This window comes from Pipistrellus hanaki, assembly GCF_964339955.1.
Source record: "Pipistrellus hanaki genome assembly, chromosome: 16".
Classification (NCBI taxonomy): domain Eukaryota; kingdom Metazoa; phylum Chordata; class Mammalia; order Chiroptera; family Vespertilionidae; genus Pipistrellus; species Pipistrellus hanaki.
This window is the reverse complement of record NC_140518.1, coordinates 43,693,452-43,716,556: the sequence shown is the minus strand read 5'-3', so window position 1 is coordinate 43,716,556 and position 23,105 is coordinate 43,693,452. Positions and strand designations below refer to the sequence as shown.

Here is a 23,105-nt window from a genome sequence, read left to right as displayed (position 1 = left end):
CTTAACATATACATATTTAATATGTATTTTTTTCTAGTAATTAGTGGATTTAATGACAGTACACTTAAATTGGAAGAGTAAATAGAGTTTCGCTGTCCAACTCATAAGTTTTGACTGGCCCTGAGACCCAGCCATTCTTGGGAGGAAAGCATGCTGGAACTGGGTGGCAGTATCCACTCTATGGGGAGTCCCCTGGCTCTGGCTAGGTGGCTCAGTTGGTTGGAGTGTCATCCAGTTCACCCAAGAAGTGGTGGATTTGACCCCCTGTCAGGGCACATACACCCCCCCCCCCCTCTCTCTCTCTCTCTCTTTATATATATATATATATATATATATATATATATATATATATATATATATATATATATTCCAGTGGGATTGTGTGTGTGTGTGTGTGTTTGTATGTATGTCTGACAAAGTGATTCTAACATTCATCAGGAAGACAAGACAGATAAGACTTGCCAAGAACATTTTGAATAGAGTCAGAATTTACTTTGGTGTATATAAAAATGTACTCTAATATTATAATAATCCTATAATTAGACCAATGAAGAGAGGAAGCAAGATATTTTGAATATTGTAATAATGGCATTTCATATTATTTAGATAAAAGGTGGACTATTTAATGTCTTGTTTATTGTAGGAAAATTCCAGAATTATAAAGAGGAGTACTTTGTATAATATGCTATGGTATGATATTAAATACTAAGGGCCCAGTACACAAATTTGTGCACTTTAAAAGGAACTGTGGGCCAAGAGGCTGCAGTAGGCACAGGGGCGAGTCTCAGCCCATCTTCTGCACCCCCACCTGGCCCCTTTCACCACAACCCAGTCCTCTATCTGCTGGCAGCCCTGCTCCTGCCACCACTCCCAGATGCTGACGGTGCTGGCTCCACTTGCACCCGCTGACAGTGTGAAGCAATTGGGGCCAGAGCCAGCATCGGATGTGAGCAGTGCTGCTGCCCTGATCGCCCCTCTGAAGCAGGGAGAGGTGGAGAAGCCAGCAAGCCACTGCTCATACTCGCTAATGGCACTGAGTGATCTGGACTAGGGCACCAACAGCGGGTGTGACTGGCAGGCAGGACCGCAGCGCATGGGAGCAAAGAATTTTCAGTAAAAACCAGAGGATTACTCTCATGACAGCAACCAGCACCCACGTTGGTCTGGCTCCCCCACTCACCTGTTCCACCATCCCACCATGGCCAACGCCTGCCATGTTCTGCACATGCCCCCTGGTGGCCAGTGCATGTCATAGAGAACAGTTGTTCTGCTGTTTGGTCTACAGTATTTGCATATTAGCCTTCTAGGACAATTGCTTTGTTTTTAAGAAAGTACAGAAAGTGTTCAGGGCAGTTTAATACCATCTCATAGCAGTGAGATTGTGTTTATTACAATATTCTAATTCACATAAAGAATTTGATCAAGTTTATTTTCTATGGCATTGTGGGTTGGTAATAATAAAAAATAATTAGATAGCATGTATTCTGTGCCAGGCATTTTTCTAAGCTATTGAGGTACATTAACTCATTTAATTATCACAACAATCATCTGAGATTATTATCATTATTATTATCTCCCATTAAATACACAGGCACCGGAGGTACCGCAGTCACACATCTAGCAGGTGGGAGAGCTGGGATGGGGCCGGCTCTGAGTATATATTCAAAGCCTTCTCTCCTTGGAATGAGCTCTCTGTGTCAACCAGGGGGGGGGGGGGTCGCTGGGTTCCAGGCTCATGTGCCTTTTTCTTCCCTCAGGGACTTGATGCCCAGGACTCTGGATGGGCAGATCACCATGGAGAAGACGCCCAGCTACTTCGTCACGCGGGAGGCGCCCGCGCGCATCTCGGCCATGTCCAAGGACACTAAGCTCATCGTGGTGGTACGCGACCCGGTGACCAGGGCCATCTCAGACTACACGCAGACGCTGTCCAAGCGGCCTGACATCCCCACCTTTGAGAGCCTGACATTCAGGAACCGGAGCGCGGGCCTCATCGACACGTCATGGAGCGCCATCCAGATTGGCATCTACGCCAAGCACCTGGAGCTCTGGCTGCGCCACTTCCCGCGCCGCCAGATGCTCTTCGTGAGCGGCGAGCGGCTCATCAGCGACCCGGCAGGCGAGCTGGGCCGCGTGCAGGACTTCCTGGGCCTCAAGCGCATCATCACCGACAAGCACTTCTACTTCAACAAGACCAAGGGCTTCCCCTGCCTCAAGAAGGCCGAGGGCAGCAGCAAGCCCCACTGCCTGGGCAAGACCAAGGGCAGGACGCACCCTGACATCGACCCCGACGTGGTGCGCAGACTGCGCGACTTCTACCGGCCCTTCAACCGCAAATTCTACCAGATGACCGGGCACGACTTCGGCTGGGACGGATAATGATATAATTTAAAAAGAGGAAAAAAAAAAATCAAATATAATATATTTTTTTACCAATCGGTAGAGAAAAGGCCGTTTAATATTTGTGCTGAAAGCATTTCTTTCACTAGTTTTTTCGATGAATGTTAAGAGATTGTTCTCACCTCTGACCCCTTCTCCATGTGTTTAACTTACACCAAACACTTGGAAAAACACAAAAAGCAAAAACTTTGCTCATCTAAATACTTGCCATCTTTAATTTTTATTGTATGTTTTGTATGCATAATCATAAAGTAAGAGCATCAGTTGCCATTAAACCTTTTAAGAAAAGTCAGTCTCTCTCTCTCTGGCTTACAAGGCCCAGACAAAATCCATATCCAGCCTTGTGTATTTCTCTCTTTAAGTTTTTCTTTTCCTGTGCCACTTTCTCTAAAATGATTTCCCAATTAATAACACTGTGTGGTTTTATACCACTTCAGTTATCACAGTGTTTTTAAAATAAAACATTTTTTTGATCCTTTTATTACTGTATGGTCCAAGAACATGGTACACAGAGATTATGATCCCCACTTTACAGAAAAGGAAACATGAGTCTCAGGGAGGTTATCTTAGGGCCAGATGCTGACTCCTGGACAACCCTTCTTTCCCTCACTCTTTATTACACGCCACTTTTCCCAGGAGAATTGGAAATAAGCATCTGTACCTTTAAAATTGGTTAGCCAGGGTGGACATGGGCCCGATAGGATAAAGAGGGATTCCTCTGGCTTTCTCAGCGCCAGGCCAGCTCTCAGCCTCGGTCAAACACAGTCCCCTCCGGGAGAACATCAGGCCTGGGCCAGGTTCTGTGAGGAGCCAATCTCGGTTCTAATGAAGCTGAGAGAAATTACTGGATTCTTGTAATCAAGAACAAGGGGCACAGTCCCACTGGCAACAGACAAGGTGTGAGAGGAGCACAACTTACCTGTTTGTTCTTTTGGCCTGACTGTCCTATTTTTTTTAATTAAGAAAAAGCCATTTCTCAAGAGCTTACAGGTCTGAGTCTCATTTTGATTTGTCCCTTTTCCTTACAGAAAGCCTGCTTCTGTTTGTAATATCTCATTTCTAACCTTGGAGCTAGCACTAAACATGTATCAATAAACATGTTACCATGCCCTTATTTTCCATGCGTGGAGGACTGTCAACTTTGACACTTTATTTTTCCCCACTTCCTATTCATACTTAGTCTAATATCCATTAGCATTTGGAAAATAGTCTCAGAAGTGCAGATGGGTAAAAATGGTGTTTTTTCCTCCTCTCCCATCTGTTTCTCCCCATCCCCCATTTAAATATTGCAAATAAATCAATTGTTTATTAAAAGGAATCCTTTCCTCTCTGAGTGGGCATTAACAAGATTAGCATTAATGGGAATTAAATTGGTTTAGAGAGGAGCGCATGTGCACAAAATATATAAAACATGTATAATTAGCCTGTCAGCAACATTTTATTACAGGTTTAAACCCAAGAGAAACATGTTTCCTATCTCATGGAACTTTGCTGTATCTGCCAGAATTTTAAAGGACCGAACACTCTAGTATTCTAAAAGCGCGTTCCTTTTCTTCTCCTGTGTTGTCAATCAAAAGAACTGAAGTTGTTTTGAATATGCAGTACAATTTTCCATTTGCCACAGAGGTTGCATCAGGAAGGAAGGATTTCTTGAGTAGCCTAACACAGGATTGAAAGGAGTGGGGGAAATCACTTAAGTATCTAGGTATTTCATGATCGCTCCAAGTCTTTGGCTCTATTTTTTAATTCCCACCTTTAGGAGTTCAGTAAGTCCCAAATCCAGGTCCCTTTTTCCAGGTGACTTCCTTCCCCTCCGCACTCTCAGCTTTCCAGGGCCACAGCCTGACGCTGTTCCACTAGAATTGCTACTACCAGCAACAAGATACTCATTTTGAACTCTTATTCTGTTTTTCTTAACTCATTTTGTGTGTGCTTCTGATCCTTTTATAAGCATTTGTTTGACATAATGCAAAAGTAGCTTGCACAAGGAAACAATTGTATTAAGCAATCTTCATCTTTTTTTTGTGTTAAGAAACAATAATAAAAAACCAGAATCGAGTGCAAATAATCTCTTCTTGCATGTAGATTTCTTTTTTGTTCATATTATTATTATTTTTTAAATAGAATGACTAAATAGCACTCTAGGAAAACCTGACTTCTAAGATTTCAATGATGCTGTTAAGAAGATATAGATTCCAGAAAAAAAAAATGTATAACAGTGTATTCTGTTTCCTCCAGAAAAATATTTTCCCATATCTGTTTCTCTGTGGTACTTACACTTACTGTGCATGGACGTGGGCTCAGATTTCTCTGTCCATGTAGCTGCACCAAACAGTAGATTTTGCTGCTTCCACCTGGCTGGCTGCTCCACTTTTAACTCTTCCTAAAAGTGAAGAATTGTCTCCAGAACAGCCAGAGGTCCACAGCTTCTTGCTCAGTAATTTCCTTGTGAGGTGAGTTCTACTGTATATAAAATTTCCAGATAACTTAGAAACTTTTAAGGAAAATTAATTATATTCTAATAACCTGGGATTAATGAGCTTCTAGAGAATGGATGTTAAGTAATCTAGGAGTATTAATCCCACTCCAATTTCCCAATTTCCAAAAATCCTTAAATCCTTGAAGTTAGAATAAACCTCAAGGGTCCTTTGGATCACATCTCCATTTGGCATTTGCACTCTCCTGAACTGGGCATGAAAACATTGATGTGTGTGAACTCTTAACTCTTGGCTTTGCAGTTGTTAAGAGAAGAAATTTCCTCTCTGCACATTGATCCTGCTCTGTCAGCTGAGACCTGCCAAATAAGGTACCCATGAAAGTACCTAAATTCAATGTGTGAGCAAATAAATATGTCTGTAAGTAATAACACCTTATAGTCACATAGCAGCATTTCACCTTAAGCCACCAGCAGCTTCCCACTCTCATTGGCTCCACTCTACCATTGAGGAAATGAATCCTCAAGACAGTGATTCTCAGCAAAAGCTGCTTTGCATCCCAAGGCCATGTCTGGATGAGATATTGGGATTGTCTCAGAGGTGGGGCATGAAGGGTGCTCCTGGTGAGTGAGTGCCAGGGATGCTGTTAAACATTTCACAATGCAGAGACGAATCCCCATCACAGAGCCACCCCCTTCCCTGCAACAGCCAGTGCTGCTGAGGCTCCGGTGGAAGAAGTAAACCTGTCCCAGGTGGTGAGTGTCTGAACCATGTCTACAAACCATGTCCTAGTGAGTGCTTGACTGGTAAGTCTCCCACTCACCTCTTCGGGTTTTTCTCCTGAAAATCCTTCTCTTTGTAACTGCACGTGACTGCACCATAATAAACAGACAGGCGTTCACTGGTGCACTTTGCCAGGAGGAGGACCAGAGAGAAACAGCAAGGAACTGGGCATTTATGGAGATTCAGGAACACATTGTAATGAGTAGTTACATTTCTGTTAAGTGAAATCAGTTGGAAAACAACCTTCTGAGAAGACATTCCCGAAGGCCTTTTCAAGTTCAAGTGGCTCAGTTTTTGATTTGCCTCCATGACATGCTGTGACAGTATTTCTTGTCGCCAGACACAGCCAAGTGACAAGAGCGAGGCTCCTCTTCTGCCAAGCAGCTGTTTTCAGATGGATGTGCCATGGTTTACAAATGCCCTGAGCTGCTGAGTAATAGCAAAGGAAGGAGAGTTCTTATTGGGACATATTTTCTAGGAACCTGAGAACTTAGTATCTAGTTCCCATAGAATCCAGAGAGAGAAGAGTTTATGGTTCTAAAACATAAACATATGAGGCTGAGATTCATAAAGGACTCAACCTATCTTCCTCTTGCATCCCGGGGTCACTGAGGAAGAATCTGACTTCAATAACCCAACCACCAAGCCCTGGGAGGGAAGCATTGGCATGACAGTAGAATTTATGGTCCTTAAAATACCTTCATTAGCAGGAAAACAGCTCTGCGTTCAGAATCTCAAGTACATTTACATGGATGGAAAACATGGATGGTGAAAGTTTCATCTTTTTGTCATGGAGTTTGAGAATGGGAGGCCTTACCTCTTAAAAAGATGTGAATTTTGAGAAATTACAAAGCAGCACACTTTCCTACAAAGAGTAGTAAAATAATGAATTTTTAATTATGCCAGGAGGAAATAAAACTGGAAATAGAAACTGCTTCTAATATATGGATCCATTATGGTGTATTTAGGATATTTAGTTAGTATGTTTCAGGCTATCACCCTAATTTTCTAGTTGAATTTTTAACTGTTGGTTCTGTTGTTTTAATAGCTATATGTTCCACAACCTACTTTTCTCTAGTTTTGCTATCAAATAAAAGGTAACAATATATTGGGAGCCTACTTTTCATCCCCAAATTCTTGGGTTTGCTACCTTAAGTGCATTCAAAGGATCAGGTATGAGAAGTGGCATCTTTGATGGGCTCTGCTGGCTGGGACATGATAGGCTAGATTTCTAGCTGGGTGTAAGCTGGTAATTCCTAAGAGAGCTTTCAAGTTCCTGTCTGGTCCCCACAGTGACAAACAAAGTCTATGTGTTCTGGTCTCTCCCAAAGTCACTCATAGTAAACCTGGGGTCTCGCTTTCATGGCAAAGGGGAGGGATGTGTTTATGTCCCTCCCACCTCCCACCTCCTGCTTCTTCCACCTTGTAATGCCTTTTCTCCCTGCTGTGTCCAAGGATGCCCGGTACCTCAGCCTCTTCTAGCCTAAGTTCTGCCCTCTCTTCAAATGCACCAAACCCAATGTGTCCACGTCCTACTTCAGGCTCCTGGGGAAAACCTTGCAGTCCACCTTAGGCCACTGCTCTCAGCTTCAGCCCTAGGGAAAGCCATCTAAGTATTTGATGCTTATCCCCAAACCCATGAAGGTCAGATGGGTTTATCTTTCCCTAAGAGTCTTACACTAGGAAAAGGGGGCCCAAAAGGAGAGGGATGGAGCAGAATAGGAAAGCATGGGGCCCGTTTTTGACAGGAGATGGAGGTGCAGCTTCCAAGCCCCACACCTCACCACTGACCTGAGGACCCAGGGTCAGCCACGTGGCATTTCACTTCTGACAGGTTGTGTGCCTCAGGTCTGGGCAGCGGCATTTCCCCACCTGTTTTCCCATAAACCCTTATCTCAGCTCAGGTTTCCCTATTGCAGGCCTGCGACAGCTGGTCAAGCAGAGGACAGGAGGAAGCAGGACTGACAATTGTGCAGTCATTTTACTGCAGGTTTCCAGAGGGAACATGAGAAGCTTCGTTCTTATTTCAGATGACTTGATCTTATACCTGATCAGATGCTCTTTGTCATGAAAAGTCCAATTACGTATCCTATAATAATAGTAATCTTACCTTTAGATGGAATGACTCAAAGCACTTTACACCCCCTTAGGTTTGAATAGTTTTTTCCTTTTTTCTTTCTTTCTAGACACAAAGCGTGTCCGTCTGCTATAGCTCCTTCCCTCCCCGCACCACCACATTGCTCTCACCTGAGTTACTGACAAACGTCTTTCACCTCACCCCTCCGCGTCATTCTGACTCCCATGCCATTTCTCTTCTGAGGGAAATTTCCCCCCCTTCAGTATTTTCCTGTATCCAGATCTTTATGCCAAAATGTCATCTTGCGGCTTTAATTTTTTTTTTATTCTTTTCTTTTCAATGTGACTCTTGTTACTTTTCCCCTTTTTGTAACCATCTGGCCCCAGAATGACACCTTATTTTTTATTTCAAAACTCAGCCTTTTGTCTACCTTCCTTTCCCTCCCTTCCCTTTTCTTAGATTGTGCCCTTACCTCATAGGAACCATTCTCTCTGGAGAAAGACCCTCCCCCTGGCCTTCAGCATGTGCCTCTGACCCCCCGTCCCCACCCGCGGAGATGCAGATGTCCCTCGTGGCATTGGCTCCCACAGTGAGGTGACTCCGCATGCATTGAACTTGTCTGCTCTGCTTCCATTCCATCGAGCGGTAAACAATGAGCTCTTTTTCAGACTCTTTGGCCCTTGCTATTTGATGAGGTCATTAATAAAAAGTTCTGTATCAACAAAATAAGCTCCAAGACCCAGAGCCGTATAGAATGGATACACAGAACTGAAAGCAGATCTGCTGTTCCCAGCCCCACCCTGTCCTCTAACTCAGGCAGCAAGTCCCCCACATGGTAACAGCGCCCGGATTCCCTTTCCCTCATCAATCCTTCCGTGCTGGTTCCTGCGGTTCTCACCAGTGTGCTCTCTGCTTCCTCATGCCCATTCATTCCAATGATGCTTTTACTATTTAATTGACTCACAGTGCCCATTTCTCCAGCCTGAGCGTCATCATTTTTACGATTGCCTTCCTTACTTCTGTTATCGCCATGATGCTATTTCCTGGTGTCTGCGTCTGTCTTTCCCTGACACCTACCATCTTCACAAAGCAGCCCTTCTTTATTTCCTACATCATTTAAAACTCTTCTCTACTCACTGTTGAGGTTCAGTGATACAGCTCTATTGATACATAATATGATTACAGTCATTAGATTTACCTACCACCATGTAAATGGTGTGTGTGTGTGTGTGTGTGTGTGTGTGTGTGTCCTGAAAGGAAACCATAGTTTTTCCATTCATTTCCTTGATTCTATCTTCCATTTTTAAATGATATTTGTTTCACTCATCAGCTCTTTCTGTGCTTTAATGGCAAAAAGTCATCTTTTGTGGGTAATTTTGTGAACAGCCCTGATTTGACTGGGAATCATGAGGTCTTGCATGAATCATTCGGTATCAACAAACCTCAGTTTTCTCATTCATTGAAAAAAAAATGCAGAGGACAACTATGCTGGCAGCCTCACACCAGCAGGAATGCTTGCAAACATCGCATGCTTGGGGCTGTCACAATCATTCTTTTTTTTCTGTCTCTTAAAATGATTATCATTAAATCAATCACTTTCCTTATTTCCAAGGAGGCACTGAAAACTCTTAACAGAAATGTGCTTTTATTAATAAGAATCAGTGCTGGCATCCCCTGACAGCTCTCCCCCTGCATGCAGCCACATTGCGGAGGCTGAGGCATGGCGCCTGCGCTGACCCGGGCTCCTGCCTGCTCCCGCAGCCCTGGCAGAGCCCTGCTTCCTCACGCCGGGCCTCATACCTTTTCTGGATTCTGAAAAAAATTAGTTAAAAAAAAGGTCCTTAATAACAGTTTCTAAATTGGGGCTATCTTAATCCATCCTTTTTGGGCCCTTTAATTTACAGACTACTCCCCACCTTGAGCAGTAAAACAGAGCTATAAAAACGCGCCTTCATTCTTGTGCTAAGCATTGCTTTCATCCTCACTTTGATCTGGTCCAGACAGAGGGTGCTTTCCTTTGAATTTTTATACTCTGCTTTTTCCAGCTTCTGGACCACTCCCTCTTCTAAAAAGAAGGTTGAATCCAAGTGTTTGAATCCTAATACTGAGAGAAGGCAGCCTGTGTCATCTTTTAGAAACAGGGACAGGGCTCCTCGCCTCTTTATCAATCATGCACTTGTACTCTAAGCCTCGGGTTCGTCAAGATGGTCATCGAGTGACCAAAAAGTGACTATGCTAGGTCTCTGTCTACCAGCCACAAATGAACAAGTTCCAAATAGCAGACCCCATTGTCCACACGCCACGTTCCTTTCTCACATAATATATTTATCAATGGCTTGTCAACCTGTAAGCACAGCCCAGGGCTTCTCTACTCAGTCACAATACCTTTCTTTCTTCCTTCCTCCCTTCCTCCCTTCCTCCCTTCCTCCCTTCCTCCCTTCCTCCCTTCCTCCCTTCCTCCCTTCCTCCCTTTCTTTCTTTCTTTCTTTCTTTCTTTCTTTCTTTCTCTCTTTTTTTCCTTTCTCTCTTTCTTTCCTTTTCATTTAAATTCTTCATTGTTTAAAGTATTACATATATCTCCTTTTCCCCCTTGATCTCTCCCCACCTGCCCCCCCTCCCAGTGCATGCCCTACCCTCCCCCATGCTGTCTATGTCCATTGATTATGCTCATCTGCATGCATACAAAGTCACAGGTTCTTTCTTACCCTAAAGGGATGTACACAGTTTAACTGGAGCCTACTTACTAAGATTACTATTAATAAAAACAAGTGGAGCCATGATGCATTGTTTTCACTGCCACACAATGGAAGTGTCACCCAATGAGAGGCTCTGCATGAGTTCCTGTTGCTTCATCTTGGAAAATGGGCATCAGAGAAATGCCACCAGGGAGCCTCCCAAACCACCCCAGGCTCAGACACATCCATCTTCAGATGAGATGTTGATGCCCAAACCTTACACTGGCAGCCATAGCACTAAGCCTCACCTTCCTGGAATTTGGTTTCAATCTGGTCATTGGGCTCATTTTGCTTTCCCATCACTAAGCTCCCATTCTCCTCATTCTGTCCCATAGCTGTGCAGTTGGCTGCCTCTGGAGCAGGGTCCTAGGCTTTCTGCCCCCAGTTTTTCTACAATTGGGAGGAGGTATGCCCAACCTGCCTCTGTGACCATACTCCGGATGTCTGCTTCTGGACCGCCCTGGACTTGTCTACCTGGGCAAGGCGGGGGAAGGGACGAGAGCCTTCTATTTGAACTCGCTCAGGCACCGGACTGGCCTGAAATTCTTTGTTCCTTTGATCACCTTAGTGATGTCCTCACTGACTCTGCGAGCGCCAGGGAGGCCTGATTCTGAAGAACATGTGGCTCTGGTCCAATCTCTCTTCATACAGTTTCTAAAACAAACCAGTTTTCTCTCTCGATGTGAATGCATTCTCTCGATGTAGGAATCTGAAGGGCAGCTCTGGCAGCTCTGGCTCCTCCCAATGTAACTGCTGTCCCCCAGGGGGCTGTGGTTCCTCCTCAGGGCTCTCTGGAAGAAATCTGCTGCCTACCTGGGCACATGGAGCAGTTCTTTCTGTCTTCTGCCTCCCCCTGAGCAGGTGGGTTCGCTGCGGAGGGAATAAGCTGGAACTCCGGATCCCTCACCACCTAAGCCCCTCCAGGCCCCTCTCCCACTCCCAGCTGTGCAGCTTTGTGTTCTTAAAGAAGCCCCTACAGCTGTAGGAGCTCCAGGCCCCAGGAAAACGAATCTGCTTCTGTCTTGCAATTTGGGGGGACAACCAATTCGCAGGGTGCAATTTCTTACCTTTGCAACCCCTTCTTAAGTTAGTACATCCCGAATTCTCTCCTCCCCAACTCCTTATATACTCTCCAGTTCTGCCTCCTTATTCTTACCTTGAACCCGGCTTATAGCTATATACAAAGAGGCTTAAGAAACTGTGTAAATAGCAGTGACAAACCAGGGCAATGGAAGACTCTTCTCTCATTTGAGAGGACTGGTAAGGATGCATTTTAATTATAATTGTCAACACCAGATGAAACTAATCTGCATGGGCTGAGACCATTGGTGGCCCTGGGTACCAGATATGTTACTACAACCCACAAATCACCTAGCACGCTTCTTAAGCTTATTTTTAAGTGAAATCCTTATTGCTGAGAGTCAGAATTGATTATTAATTAAGAGCATGGGTATTCTATTTGAATTCTAGATTTGCCAGGCTCCAGCAGGGTGACTCTGGGAAACAATCTCCCTGAGCCTCAGTTTTCCATCCTGTAAAGAAGGGATGATAACAACAGCACTCACAGCCTAGGTTGTTACAAGGATTAAATCATTATGTGACGTGCTTATACCAATGCCTGGCATACAGTAAACAGGATGTACATTCTAGCTCTTACATTAGCTCTGTTTAAAAACTGTGTAGACTCACTCTTGACTCTAAAGAATGACTATTGTAGTTTGCCTGAATATGTTCGCGTGCCTGTATGTCCCTGTTTTGCTCCACACTTCCAGGCTTCTTTGCATAGAGATCATACAATTTGGGATCATCGCAATACATTTTAAGGTTATTTTATCTTGAACTTAGAAGACTACCCAAACCTACATGGAAAGTTCCGAATCCTAAAGCTCTCCAGTAGTGGAGTAGAAGTCAGAGTCAAACCCACTGACAGTCTACGTTGGTCACTGCGGCAGGAGGGAGGCCATTGGACTTCCTCATCCTTAGTTGCCAACTGGAAGCAGACATGAGGGTTTCAGCAGAGGGGCTTTCCGAGTCTCAATGTGCTCATCAGGGAACAGATTAATATCTTTAAAGGTTCCCGCCAGGCCCACACACATTTCCTCAAGCTGTTTAGTGAGTCCTGATGATGACACGTTCCAATGGCAGACCACTTAGGGTTTGCAAGGTCTTTGGTGCACAGACTAACTTTCTTTTCTCTCGCAGTCAGTGTCCCTAAAGGGGGGATACTTCCACCTTTCTCACTGCACACTTCCAATAGCACCTAAGTGCAGTGACACTTCCTCATGATACCTTTGTAACAACATGGCAGGCAATCTGTATTTAAAAAGTCGTGAACTCTTGCTCGCTTCGGCAGCACATATATCATACTAAAAAGTCGTGAACATGGGCACAGTGACCTGGCAAATTTCATAGAATAGGCCACATCCCACTTCTGCAATTATCTAGTCTTGAAACAACTTAAATTGACATTTTACATTTTCATTGGAAGAGGAAAGACATGGTGATGTGGACGTTTAAAATATATTGATTTTTCAAGAAACAAGCTTTCGGAGAAAAGCTTAATGAGAGCTGATTCATACATTGGCAAGGGTGTTGGTAAATTCAACAGCTACAGAAAGCAGGGTAATCAAACCGGAATGCTCTGTTTATCAGACTGTTTGAGGTCATGCATTAACTCATGCTTGTAGTTACAAAACTCAACATGATGAAATGGTCATTAGCAGCAGTTCCATAGATGAAGACATTTACCATGAAGGACGACTCTGCTATGAAATAAACTTTACAAGCTCCCAGCTTTATAAACTAGGACTGTTAGTACTTTATATACCTGTCAAATTGGTTAAACTGCTTTAGCTTTCCTCCTTTCTTTACATTAAAAGGTAAATCTGGGCTTCCTAGGGATTTTTGCAAATATATATTAAAATGCATAAATAACAAGCAAATTAACAGTTTCTCTTGGTGGCTTGGTTCAATTCAGCCAATTGTACATTTTGTTTATTTTCATCAAATTGGTTTGGGAAGGAAACTGAAAGGAGATAATTTGTGGTGGTGGATGTTGGCATGATGCAATGTGTTTTCACATATTTGTTGAAGTAGAAATTTTATATAAATTTTATATATATAAATGTTAGAGTGCCTCCATATATACATATATGTTCCAAGATTTTGGCCTTATTTAATGATCCTTAACATTTTAATAGCCTTTCAAACCTCCTTTAAAATATTCTTCTATGACTTAAGTAATCAAAAAAAGGTAGTTTTTATGCACTTCAAGTCTGAATTCACTTTTAGCATTGCAAATTTTCTTCATCTGAGAGAACTCATCATTTTCTTTCTTGAGGAATGCAGCTTCTTCTCTGTTTTATGTCCATCATTCTTGATTATTGTGTACAAAAGCTGCTAAGGGTTTGTTTTTTTTTTTTATTTAAAATGCTTGTGGGACTTTTCTTAATTCTGTAACTTTTTTACTCTAGTCATCAAAACTGGAAAGTGTTGGATGTATTAAATGTAAATTATTGTGACAAAACTACCAGGAAAATTAGAAACAATAACAACAATTTAAAAATTAAACTAAAATTGAAAACTCTAATTCAAGGTGCATTTATTAAATTGCATAAATATGCCAGGCTTTCTTTCTCTTTCTATACAACATAAAATATATATATATATGTTTTCTATGTTGAAAGTTTAAGAGTGTAAAACATCTGCCTTTACATAATATTTTGTTGGACATTTTCCTTTCAGTGCTATTTCTCCTTAAAAAATAAATTTTGTTTGTGTGCTATATTTTACTTAATAAAATGCACCTTTTCATACAATACAGCCTCAATTGATATCTTTTTTGGGTGCTTATCTATACAACATATTACTTAAGAATCTTAATATTACTGATGAGGTATTCATTATTTTAATGTTAAATTAAAATAGAAATTATTAAAACTTTAGACTTGTCTATTAATTTATTCCTTAAAATTGGCCATCACTAAGATATTTATTTATTTATTTATTTATTTATTTATTTATTCATTCATTCATCTCCAAAAGCAAGACATTGGGAAGATTTTGATTTTTCTGATAAAGCAAAAATTTATGTTAGTTTATTGATTATTTAAACGGCTTATTTTATTCTTACAGCTTTGTAATATAATTTTAAACAAGCCATTGTACATAATGAACTATAAACATTTAAAGCATCTATTTGATAAGTATTGAGATATATAAAAACTCATGTCCATACTCAAAATAATGAAAATGTTCAATACTGTACCCCCAAATTTTTCTATTTCTTCTTATAGTTCTATCAAGTTTAATTTCATATATTCTGAGGTTCTGCTATTAGGCATATATAAATTTATGATTGCTATGTTTCCTTTTCCTTGATGAATCAACATCTTTTCCATTATGAAGTAATCTTCTTTATGCTTAGTCACATTCTTTTTTTGAAAATGTACTTTTTCTGTTATAAATATAGTCATTCAAGCTTTATTTTTATTAGTATTAGTACAGTAAGCTTTTTTTCTGCTCCTTTACTTTTGACCCATTTGTTTCTTTATATTTGAAATACATTTTTGTAGGCAACATATAGCTGACTATTGATATTTTTAATCCATTATGACAGACTTCCTTTTAATTGATGTATTTAGACCACTTACATTTAATGTGATTATTGATATAATTGGGTTTAAATCTATCATCTTTATATTTGCTTTCTATTTGGCCCATATGTTTTTTGTTCCTTTATCTATTTCTGCCTTTCTTTGGATTAATTGGCTTTTCCACAATTCCATGTTATCTCTTTGTTGGCTTACTGGTATAGAATTAGGTTTTTAACACATAATAAAGCTTGTTCTTGTATGAGATATTTCCCCAAAAGTGGTATTGACACAATGTTTAGCCTTAATATCTCCAAGATAAAATAAAAATGACTATGCTCCTTCCACTTACTATCTAGCATTAAGTTCCAACCACTATCTACTTGTTATGTGGTTTGAATGAGCATGTACACACACAGACACACACACACACACACACACACACACACACTCACACACACACACACACACACACATTTTATTTCACCGCAGGTCTCATTTTGTCCTGCACATCTGTAACTCTGTCCTGGTATGTTATCACTCTAAATAACTTGTATTTAGGAGTCTGAGAACTTGGACCACTAAGCTTACTTTCCAAGGTGCTTATTTTAGTTTATTGGGAGCTTCCCTAGCAAATTAGCACAAACTGAGTGGCTTAACACAACAGAAATTTACTTATTTATCCCAGGTGTCCAGATGTCTGAAATGGAGGTGCTAGCAGCATTGCTTCCCTCTGTACGCTTTGAAGGAGACTCCTTTCCATGCCTGCCTCCTTGTTTCTGGTGGTTGGCAGAATTCTTGTCATTCCTTGGCTTACAGCTGAAATTTCTGTGTCTGTCTTCACATACCTTCTTTCCTGTCCATATCTGTGTCCCCTCTGTCTCTAAAATCTCCTTTCCTTATAAAAAACACCAGTTGTCAAATTTAAAACTCACCCAAATATTTTATAATCTTATCTTTGTAAAAAAAATATTATTGAAGTATAATTGACATGTAATATTATATTAGTGTCAGATGTATAATATTTTTATACCATAAAATGTTCACCACAATCAGTCTAGTTAACATCCATCATTCTACATAGGTACAATATTTTTTTCTTGTGATGAGAACTTCTAAGAGCTACTCTCTTAGCAACTCTCAATGTAGCTATACAGTACAGCTGACATGCTGCACCTTACATCTCCATGATTGTAAGTGGAAGGTTGTGCCCTTGAACTGCCTTTTTCCATTTTAAATCCCCCACACAACCACTCATGACAACGACCAGTCTGTTCTCTATATCCATGAGTTTTTTGTTTTTAGATTTGACATATAAGTGAGATCCTGTATATCTTATTTCACTAGACATATGCCCTCAAGGTCCAAACATATTGTCACAAATGGCAAGTTGTCCTTCTTATTTATAGCATTCTGTATTTATTTGTTCACTGATGGACACGTAGGGTGCATAGATCTTTTTTAGTTAATACTTTTGTTTTTTGTTTTCTTTGGATAAATACCCCAGAAGTGAAATTGCTAGATCATATACATGGCAGTTCTCTCTCTCTCTCTCTCTCTTTTTTTTTTAAAGATTTTTTAATTGATTTTTTAAGGGAGAGGAGAGAGAGAGAAACATCCATGTGAGCATGAAACATCTATCAGGATCACACTGTCTCCTGTAAGTCCCCTCCTGGGGATTAAGCATGCAACTAGGGTGTGTGCCCTGACAGGACAATACCTAACCAACTGAATCATATGCCAGAGCTAAGGAAGTTCTATTTTTAATATTAGTATTTTAAAATAATATGATATCTTAACTTGATTACATCAACAAGGACCAAATAGGATCACATTAACAGGTACTTGGGGTCAGGACTTGAACATATCTTTCTGGGGGAACATAGTTCAATCCCAAGCAGTACCATAAATACAGGGCCCAGAAACAAGTATTTTCTGACCTACACTGAAATTACTATAGACGAATAATTTATCCTTCCCTGGTTGCATTTGTTGCTGCAGAACAAAGGGCCATGGTTTACTTTGCCACAGTTTCTGTGGGTCTGAAGTCAGGCTGGCTTAGTGGGTCTTTGGATCAGAGCCTCAGAAAACTGCAATGTCAGGCTACGTTCTCATCTGGACACTTGTCTGGGGAAGAATCTGCTTCCAAACTCATTCAAGTTCACTGATTTTTTTTAAGTTAAAGGACTGAGGATTCAGTTCTTGCTGTCATCTTGAGGCCCCTTTCTGCTCTCAGAGGCTGCTTCCAGACACAAGAGCTGCCTGCAGTTCTGAAGCCACCGCAAGTCCTAGCCAGGTGGCCTTTCCCAAACACTCACTTACTTCATCAAGCCAGCCGGGAGAGTCGCTAGAGTAAGTCCGCTTAGTAAGATGGCATCTTCTATCATGTAACATCATTACAGAGTGGCATTCCTAACCTTTGCCATATTCAAGAGTACAGGGTTACCTAGGTGAGGTCAGGTCATTGAGGGCACCATAGAGTCGGTCACATGTTTCCTAATCTGATGAATGAGGAGACCCAGTAGGCACTCCCTAAGGTTCCTTTCAGCTCTGGCATCTAATTGTCTAGGACTGTGGTCGGCAAACTGTGGCTCAGGAGCCACATGTGGCTCTTTGGCCCCTTGAGTGTGGCTCTTCCACAAAATACCACGGCCTGGGTGAGTCTATTTTGAAGAAGTGGCGTTAGAAGAAGTTTAAGTTTAAAAATTTGGCTCTCCAAAGAAATTTCAATGGTTGTCCTGTTGATATTTGGTTCTGTTGACTAATGAGTTTGCAGGCCACTCTAGGAGATTCCCTCATCCTCAAGCTTGCATCTACTGGCAACCTCACCCCTGTCCATCATGCCTCACTTCTGACTTGCAAGCACAGTACCATTCAAAATGTCATCTGTGTTTTTGCCACAGACTTGGTGATAACCTTTGTTGATATTGATAGCCATTTATGGGAAGGGCTTTTTTTAACCAATGTAAGGTGACTTTTAATTCCTAAATAAAACAAGGCCTCTACTTTCCTCTGAGTAGAGTAACTTGAATGTATTACACTCTTAACTTGTTTTTTCTTGATACATTCTCTTATGTAGTCTCTTGAAGAATACTGCTGACCTGAAGTTATTATCAAAATTTTCTGCTTCCAAAAAGGTGAATTACAGAACTGTGTCTTTTTTATATAAATCACTAATTGCTAAGGAATGTTCCATCATATTTTTTCCCTGCTCTGCTTTTATCAGACCCCATCTTCACAATCCTCTGCTTAGAAGACCTTATCCTGCACACCGTATCATGTCTTGCTTACTCTATCTCCTTTTCTTCTTTCCTCTTTTATTTTCTCTTCTCTGAGGCTGCTCAGGCTATGACCAAACCCAGTTCTGCCACAGCTATAATATTTAAGAAAAAAAAAAAACAGCAGTAAAATAAAACACACATGTAAGGTGCTGGAGTGTCTGCTGCTTCTCTTTGCCTTTTTTCCTAGCCCTGTTGGTACACCCCTTTCTTGTCCTGTTTCAGAGCTGATACCTCTGGTTACAGGTGCATCCTCCTCTTCATTGCATTGTTTATGGTTAAAAACAGATGCTCTCTGGGAGAGAAGAGCTCAGAACTTCTACATTCCCACCCCGAGCCCCCTGCTGTGCTGCCACTCTGTTCTCTATACACACACATGCACAGCCCTTCTTCTCTGCCTCTTCCCTTTCCTGAGTTTTTACCTCCTGGGCTAAGTTGACAGAGCCCAGCCAACTAGGACCCTCAGCCTGGTCCTCACAGCCACCTCTTGCCTTACTGGTGAGAGAAAGACATTCTAAAACTTGGGTAGAATGATATAGAGCTAGATCAGTTCTACACTGAGATTCAAGTCAAGTGTAATTCTGACTGGGAATTTCTATTGGAATTCTAGGAAGTGCCAACCTCACAACAGTGAGTCAATTCCTCAGCACAGTGGCATTAGACTGTTCCTTCACAGGATGGATGGGGTTGTTGTTGGTGGAGTTAAGGCAGGAGACAGCACACAGCTACCATGGAGAAGCTTCTCAGAATACATGCTAACAAATTGGTTTATTGTTCCAGCTCCCTATTGAAGTATTGTCAAAGGTGCAATCACAGCACTGTGGGGAAGGAGATGATATGGCTCTCCTGCTTTGTAGGCTTCCTCCTGTACCCACAGGAGACAGACATCATAAGTGATCACAACACTCTGACACACTGAGCCCCAGTTTCCCCAAGAATCCTCCCACCAAATGCTTTGGGATGCTACTACCAATTGATGGAAGCCAGTGCAGGTGATGAAACCTATTTGCCATGCTCTATGGAATACAAAGGAATAACATGGGAAAAGCTTGGAAAAGAAAATGGACAAGATCCTTGGGATCTCAAATGACAACTTACTTTTTCTACAGAACATTTACCTTGATCACATTTTAGTTTCTGGGTCCTAAAACTGAAAGGCAGGTTCCCAGAAAGCTGTCTTGGTTCCCTAAGATAGCAGAGCCAGATTTTAGTGTTTTCAAATTGCTTCATTTTCATTTATAAAACAGGGGTGATGATGGCATCAAATCTGTAGACTTGCTGTTAAGAATCAATAAGGTTCCACACATTAGATTCTTAGAGTAGTGTTGGCAGGTGGTAGGTACCTAATAAATATCAGCTATCATTGAGATTAATGTTAGTTATGACTTGCGAGCAGTTGCCCTCTTGGCGAGGCTGGCAAGACAACTTTTACCACCAATGAAGCCTTTCCGGATGGCATTTTTCCCTGCTCCAGAGAAAAGCCATGTGAAGGAACTGACAAGATTGTTCACTCCACTCCAAGTCGGGCAGAATGGAGATGTCTGCGGTCCACAGCATTGTGTGAATCAAAACCAACCTCCCAAATGCAACCTGACCCAGCTGCTCACTGTGCTTCCCGTTAAGTTTCACTTCACCTCAGAAAGACCTTCCTGGGAATGTGGTTTTATAAGTGTTGGAGGAATTTGTCATCAGGGACCTCTTGAGTTACAGAAGCCAGGTGAAGTAACCAGGGCAGGAAATCCATCTGTTCCGCAGCACAGGCTGCCCTGGTGGGTGCACAGCTCTCCAATGGCAGGGGAACTTTTGCGCACCAGCGTCCTATATAAGAGCCATCTGCCCGGCAGCTCCTGCGCCTACTGCTAGTAAAACCTCCGGAATCCAGGGATGGAATGTGTGATTCATTAGTTACTGATGAGGCTAGGGATCCAAAACCTGACTTCTCTTTTCTGCTTCATTACTTTCAAGAGCAATTAAGAAAAGTGATTTTGTCATCACACTCTTGGCAATAAATGCAGTTTTAATGGGTTAAACAGTAGCCTAGAAGCAAAAGAAGGTCATGGGTTTCTATCACACTTTCAGATTGTAATTAATGATGGTCACTGTCACAACCTTTTTGCCGAACTGTTTCTATCTTACTATCTATATACATAAAAGCCTAAGTGACCATTCAACTGTTCAACTGTTTGACCATTTGACTGGCAGCAATGACATGCACTGACCACCAGGGGACAGACACTCAACGCATAGGCATAGAAACATGGAAAAGACTGATGAATCTCAGAGGGAAGAAGTGAGGGGTGAGGGAGGGAAGAGATTAACCAAAGCTCTTATATGCCTACTAGAGGCCCAATGCACAGATTCGAGCACCCATGGGATCCTTCGGCCTGGCTTGCAGGGGGGCTGAAACCGGCAGTCCGACATCTGCCGAGGGGTCCCAGATTACAAGAGGGCACAGGTCAGGCCGGGGAACCCACTGGTGCATGAATCCATGCACTGGTCTTTTAGTGTAAAAATAAAAGGAATGAATAAGTACAATGACCTCCCTTCAGTAGAGCAATGAACCTTGGAGTAGCTACCCTCAGAGACCCTTTTGTTCCACAGTGGCTGATACTTTGTGTCTAAGATGCTTAGAGGATAGGTGCTATTGAACCTGACCAAGGAATCGGAGACCAAGGTATTGGCAACAGGATTAAACGAATCCTCCCAGATTTGGGAAGTGTTCTGAGATTTCAGCTGCCATCCTAGACCTGGCAGGCACATCATTCACTGCTCCCTCCTGTGGGCCAGGCATTGCAACACTCCAAAGTGCTGCAATGGAAAAAGGTGGAATGATATTAAAGAATTTGGCAAATCATAAGGTCTTTTTTGTTGCTTGTGGTCCAAATAAAAATCATTTGAAAAGAATGAAAAAACAACAACAACACATACCGCGCTGATTGCAAGTATTGCCCCTGAAAATACTGTTTCAACCGTAGTTATATTGACAACCTATAATACTTTTTATGAAAATAAAAGAGGTATTAATTTAAGTTTTCTAACAACTAAGAATTTTAAAAACAGCAAAGGAACTTGATCCTTTCTTCAACCACCTGGACTAAAATCCAAGAATTTAATCTGACTGACCAGGGGTATCAACACATACATGAATGTCAAAAAAAATGCCAAATGCAGTGCAGAAAACCTTAATTTCCAATTTAATTTAGTCTTAGATTTTATTTTATTTTTAAAATATATTTTTATTGATTTTTTACAGAGAGGAAGAGAGAGGGATAGAGAGCCAGAAACATTTATGAGAGAGAAACATCGACCAGCTGCCTCCTGCACACCCCCTACTGGGGATGTGCCTGGAACCAAGGTACATGCCCTTGACCAGAATCAAACCTGGGACCCCTCTGTCTGTAGACCTATGCTCTATCCACGGAGCCAAACCAGTTTCAGCTGGTCTTGGATTTTAAAAATACTTTTTGGAATAACTGTTCCAACTTCCTTGAGATCTACACAAAGCCACGGTGGTCACCATAGTCCTTGTCTAGATTGGTCACATTGGCAAGAGATCTAATGAGGAGAACTTTCAGCCTTTCTTACTCTCATAACTACAAGTAAAGAGAGGTCCTGGCTGAGCCCTGCATGCAAAAGCAGGAGCATTTCACTTAATCCCTGCAACTTTAAACTACACCCAGTAGCACACGGATAAAGTTTTTTGAGATTCAAAAGGGTGGAGAGGGGAGAACCCAGTACATCCACTAGACGTTGCTGGATGCCACTCACAATCCCATACATCAATCAGCCTTGGCTTTGACATCTGGACATCATCAATGCACACCTGTCTCTGTGGGCTCTGGAATTTGCTTGAGTATTGCCAGTTGGTCTGACTTTCTGACTAATCACACCTTTACCTCCTTACCCCATTTCCTGACACACTAGGCTGCCAGCCACAACCTCCACAGTCTACAAACTGCTTAAGCTGTCTGCTCAGCTCTAGGCTTATTCTGATTTATCTTAGAACCCTATATAGAGAGAATCAAGGCATTCACATGTGAAAACAGGAGCATCAAAGTCGAAGAGAAGAAATGAATGCCATTGTATTGTGTAGCTTACCAGGCTCAGCTCAACGGTTGGCATGACACATTTTTCCTGATATTAATGCAAACCACATGTGATATAGACAAAGAGGGATTTGATCCAATTTATAGAGCCAGAGTCTAGCACAAATAAGCCCTAGTTAGAGCAGTTAAAGGGACTAATGATTGAAGAAATTTACTTATTACCAAACTCACTTAATAGAAGGATGACATGGGTGAAGTGAAAGTTAAAGAACAAATGAAGATAAGACAGTGTGAAGAAAGCCTTGCCCAAATGGACTTGGACAGAGATGAGAGGGTCAAGATTGTGAGATGTGGCTTGATTTAACTGGTAAGCCTCCACTCCTTCACTCCCAGCTTATTCCAAAGAATATCTTCTCTAGTCAAAGAACACCACCTCAACAACCCCAGAAGTCCCTGGTGGGTGGAATGACTAAGAACTGGGAACATCCTGCCCAACTGAGCAATGACGAAATTATTTCTTTCTGATCTATCTACACACACTCATTGCAAGCAGTAGCAATGGCCCCTGGTGGGTGGGAGGCAGCGCCCATCGAACATTTTACCAGGCTCTATAATTACAGTCACACTCTGAGATTTTAAAAAAATATATTTTATTGATTTTTTACAGAGAGGAAGAGAAAGGGGTAGAGCGTTAGAAACATCTATGAGAGAGAAGCATCGGTCAGCTGCCTCCTGCACACCCCCTACTGGGGATGTGCC

The 23,105-nt window shown here is 41.8% G+C and overlaps 1 protein-coding gene across 1 annotated transcript in view; it reads left to right on the top strand.

Moving 5' to 3' along the window:
• The window catches only part of HS3ST3A1 (heparan sulfate-glucosamine 3-sulfotransferase 3A1), a 94,055-nt gene extending 89,597 nt beyond the window's left edge, over positions 1 to 4,458 (top strand). The window contains exon 2 of the mRNA XM_084861447.1: positions 1,758 to 4,458. Within this exon, the coding sequence (XP_084717573.1) occupies positions 1,758 to 2,379 (622 nt within the window). The 3' untranslated portion in view covers positions 2,380 to 4,458. The remainder of the gene's footprint in view (positions 1 to 1,757) is intronic.
• Positions 4,459 to 23,105: the final 18,647 nt, after the last annotated feature.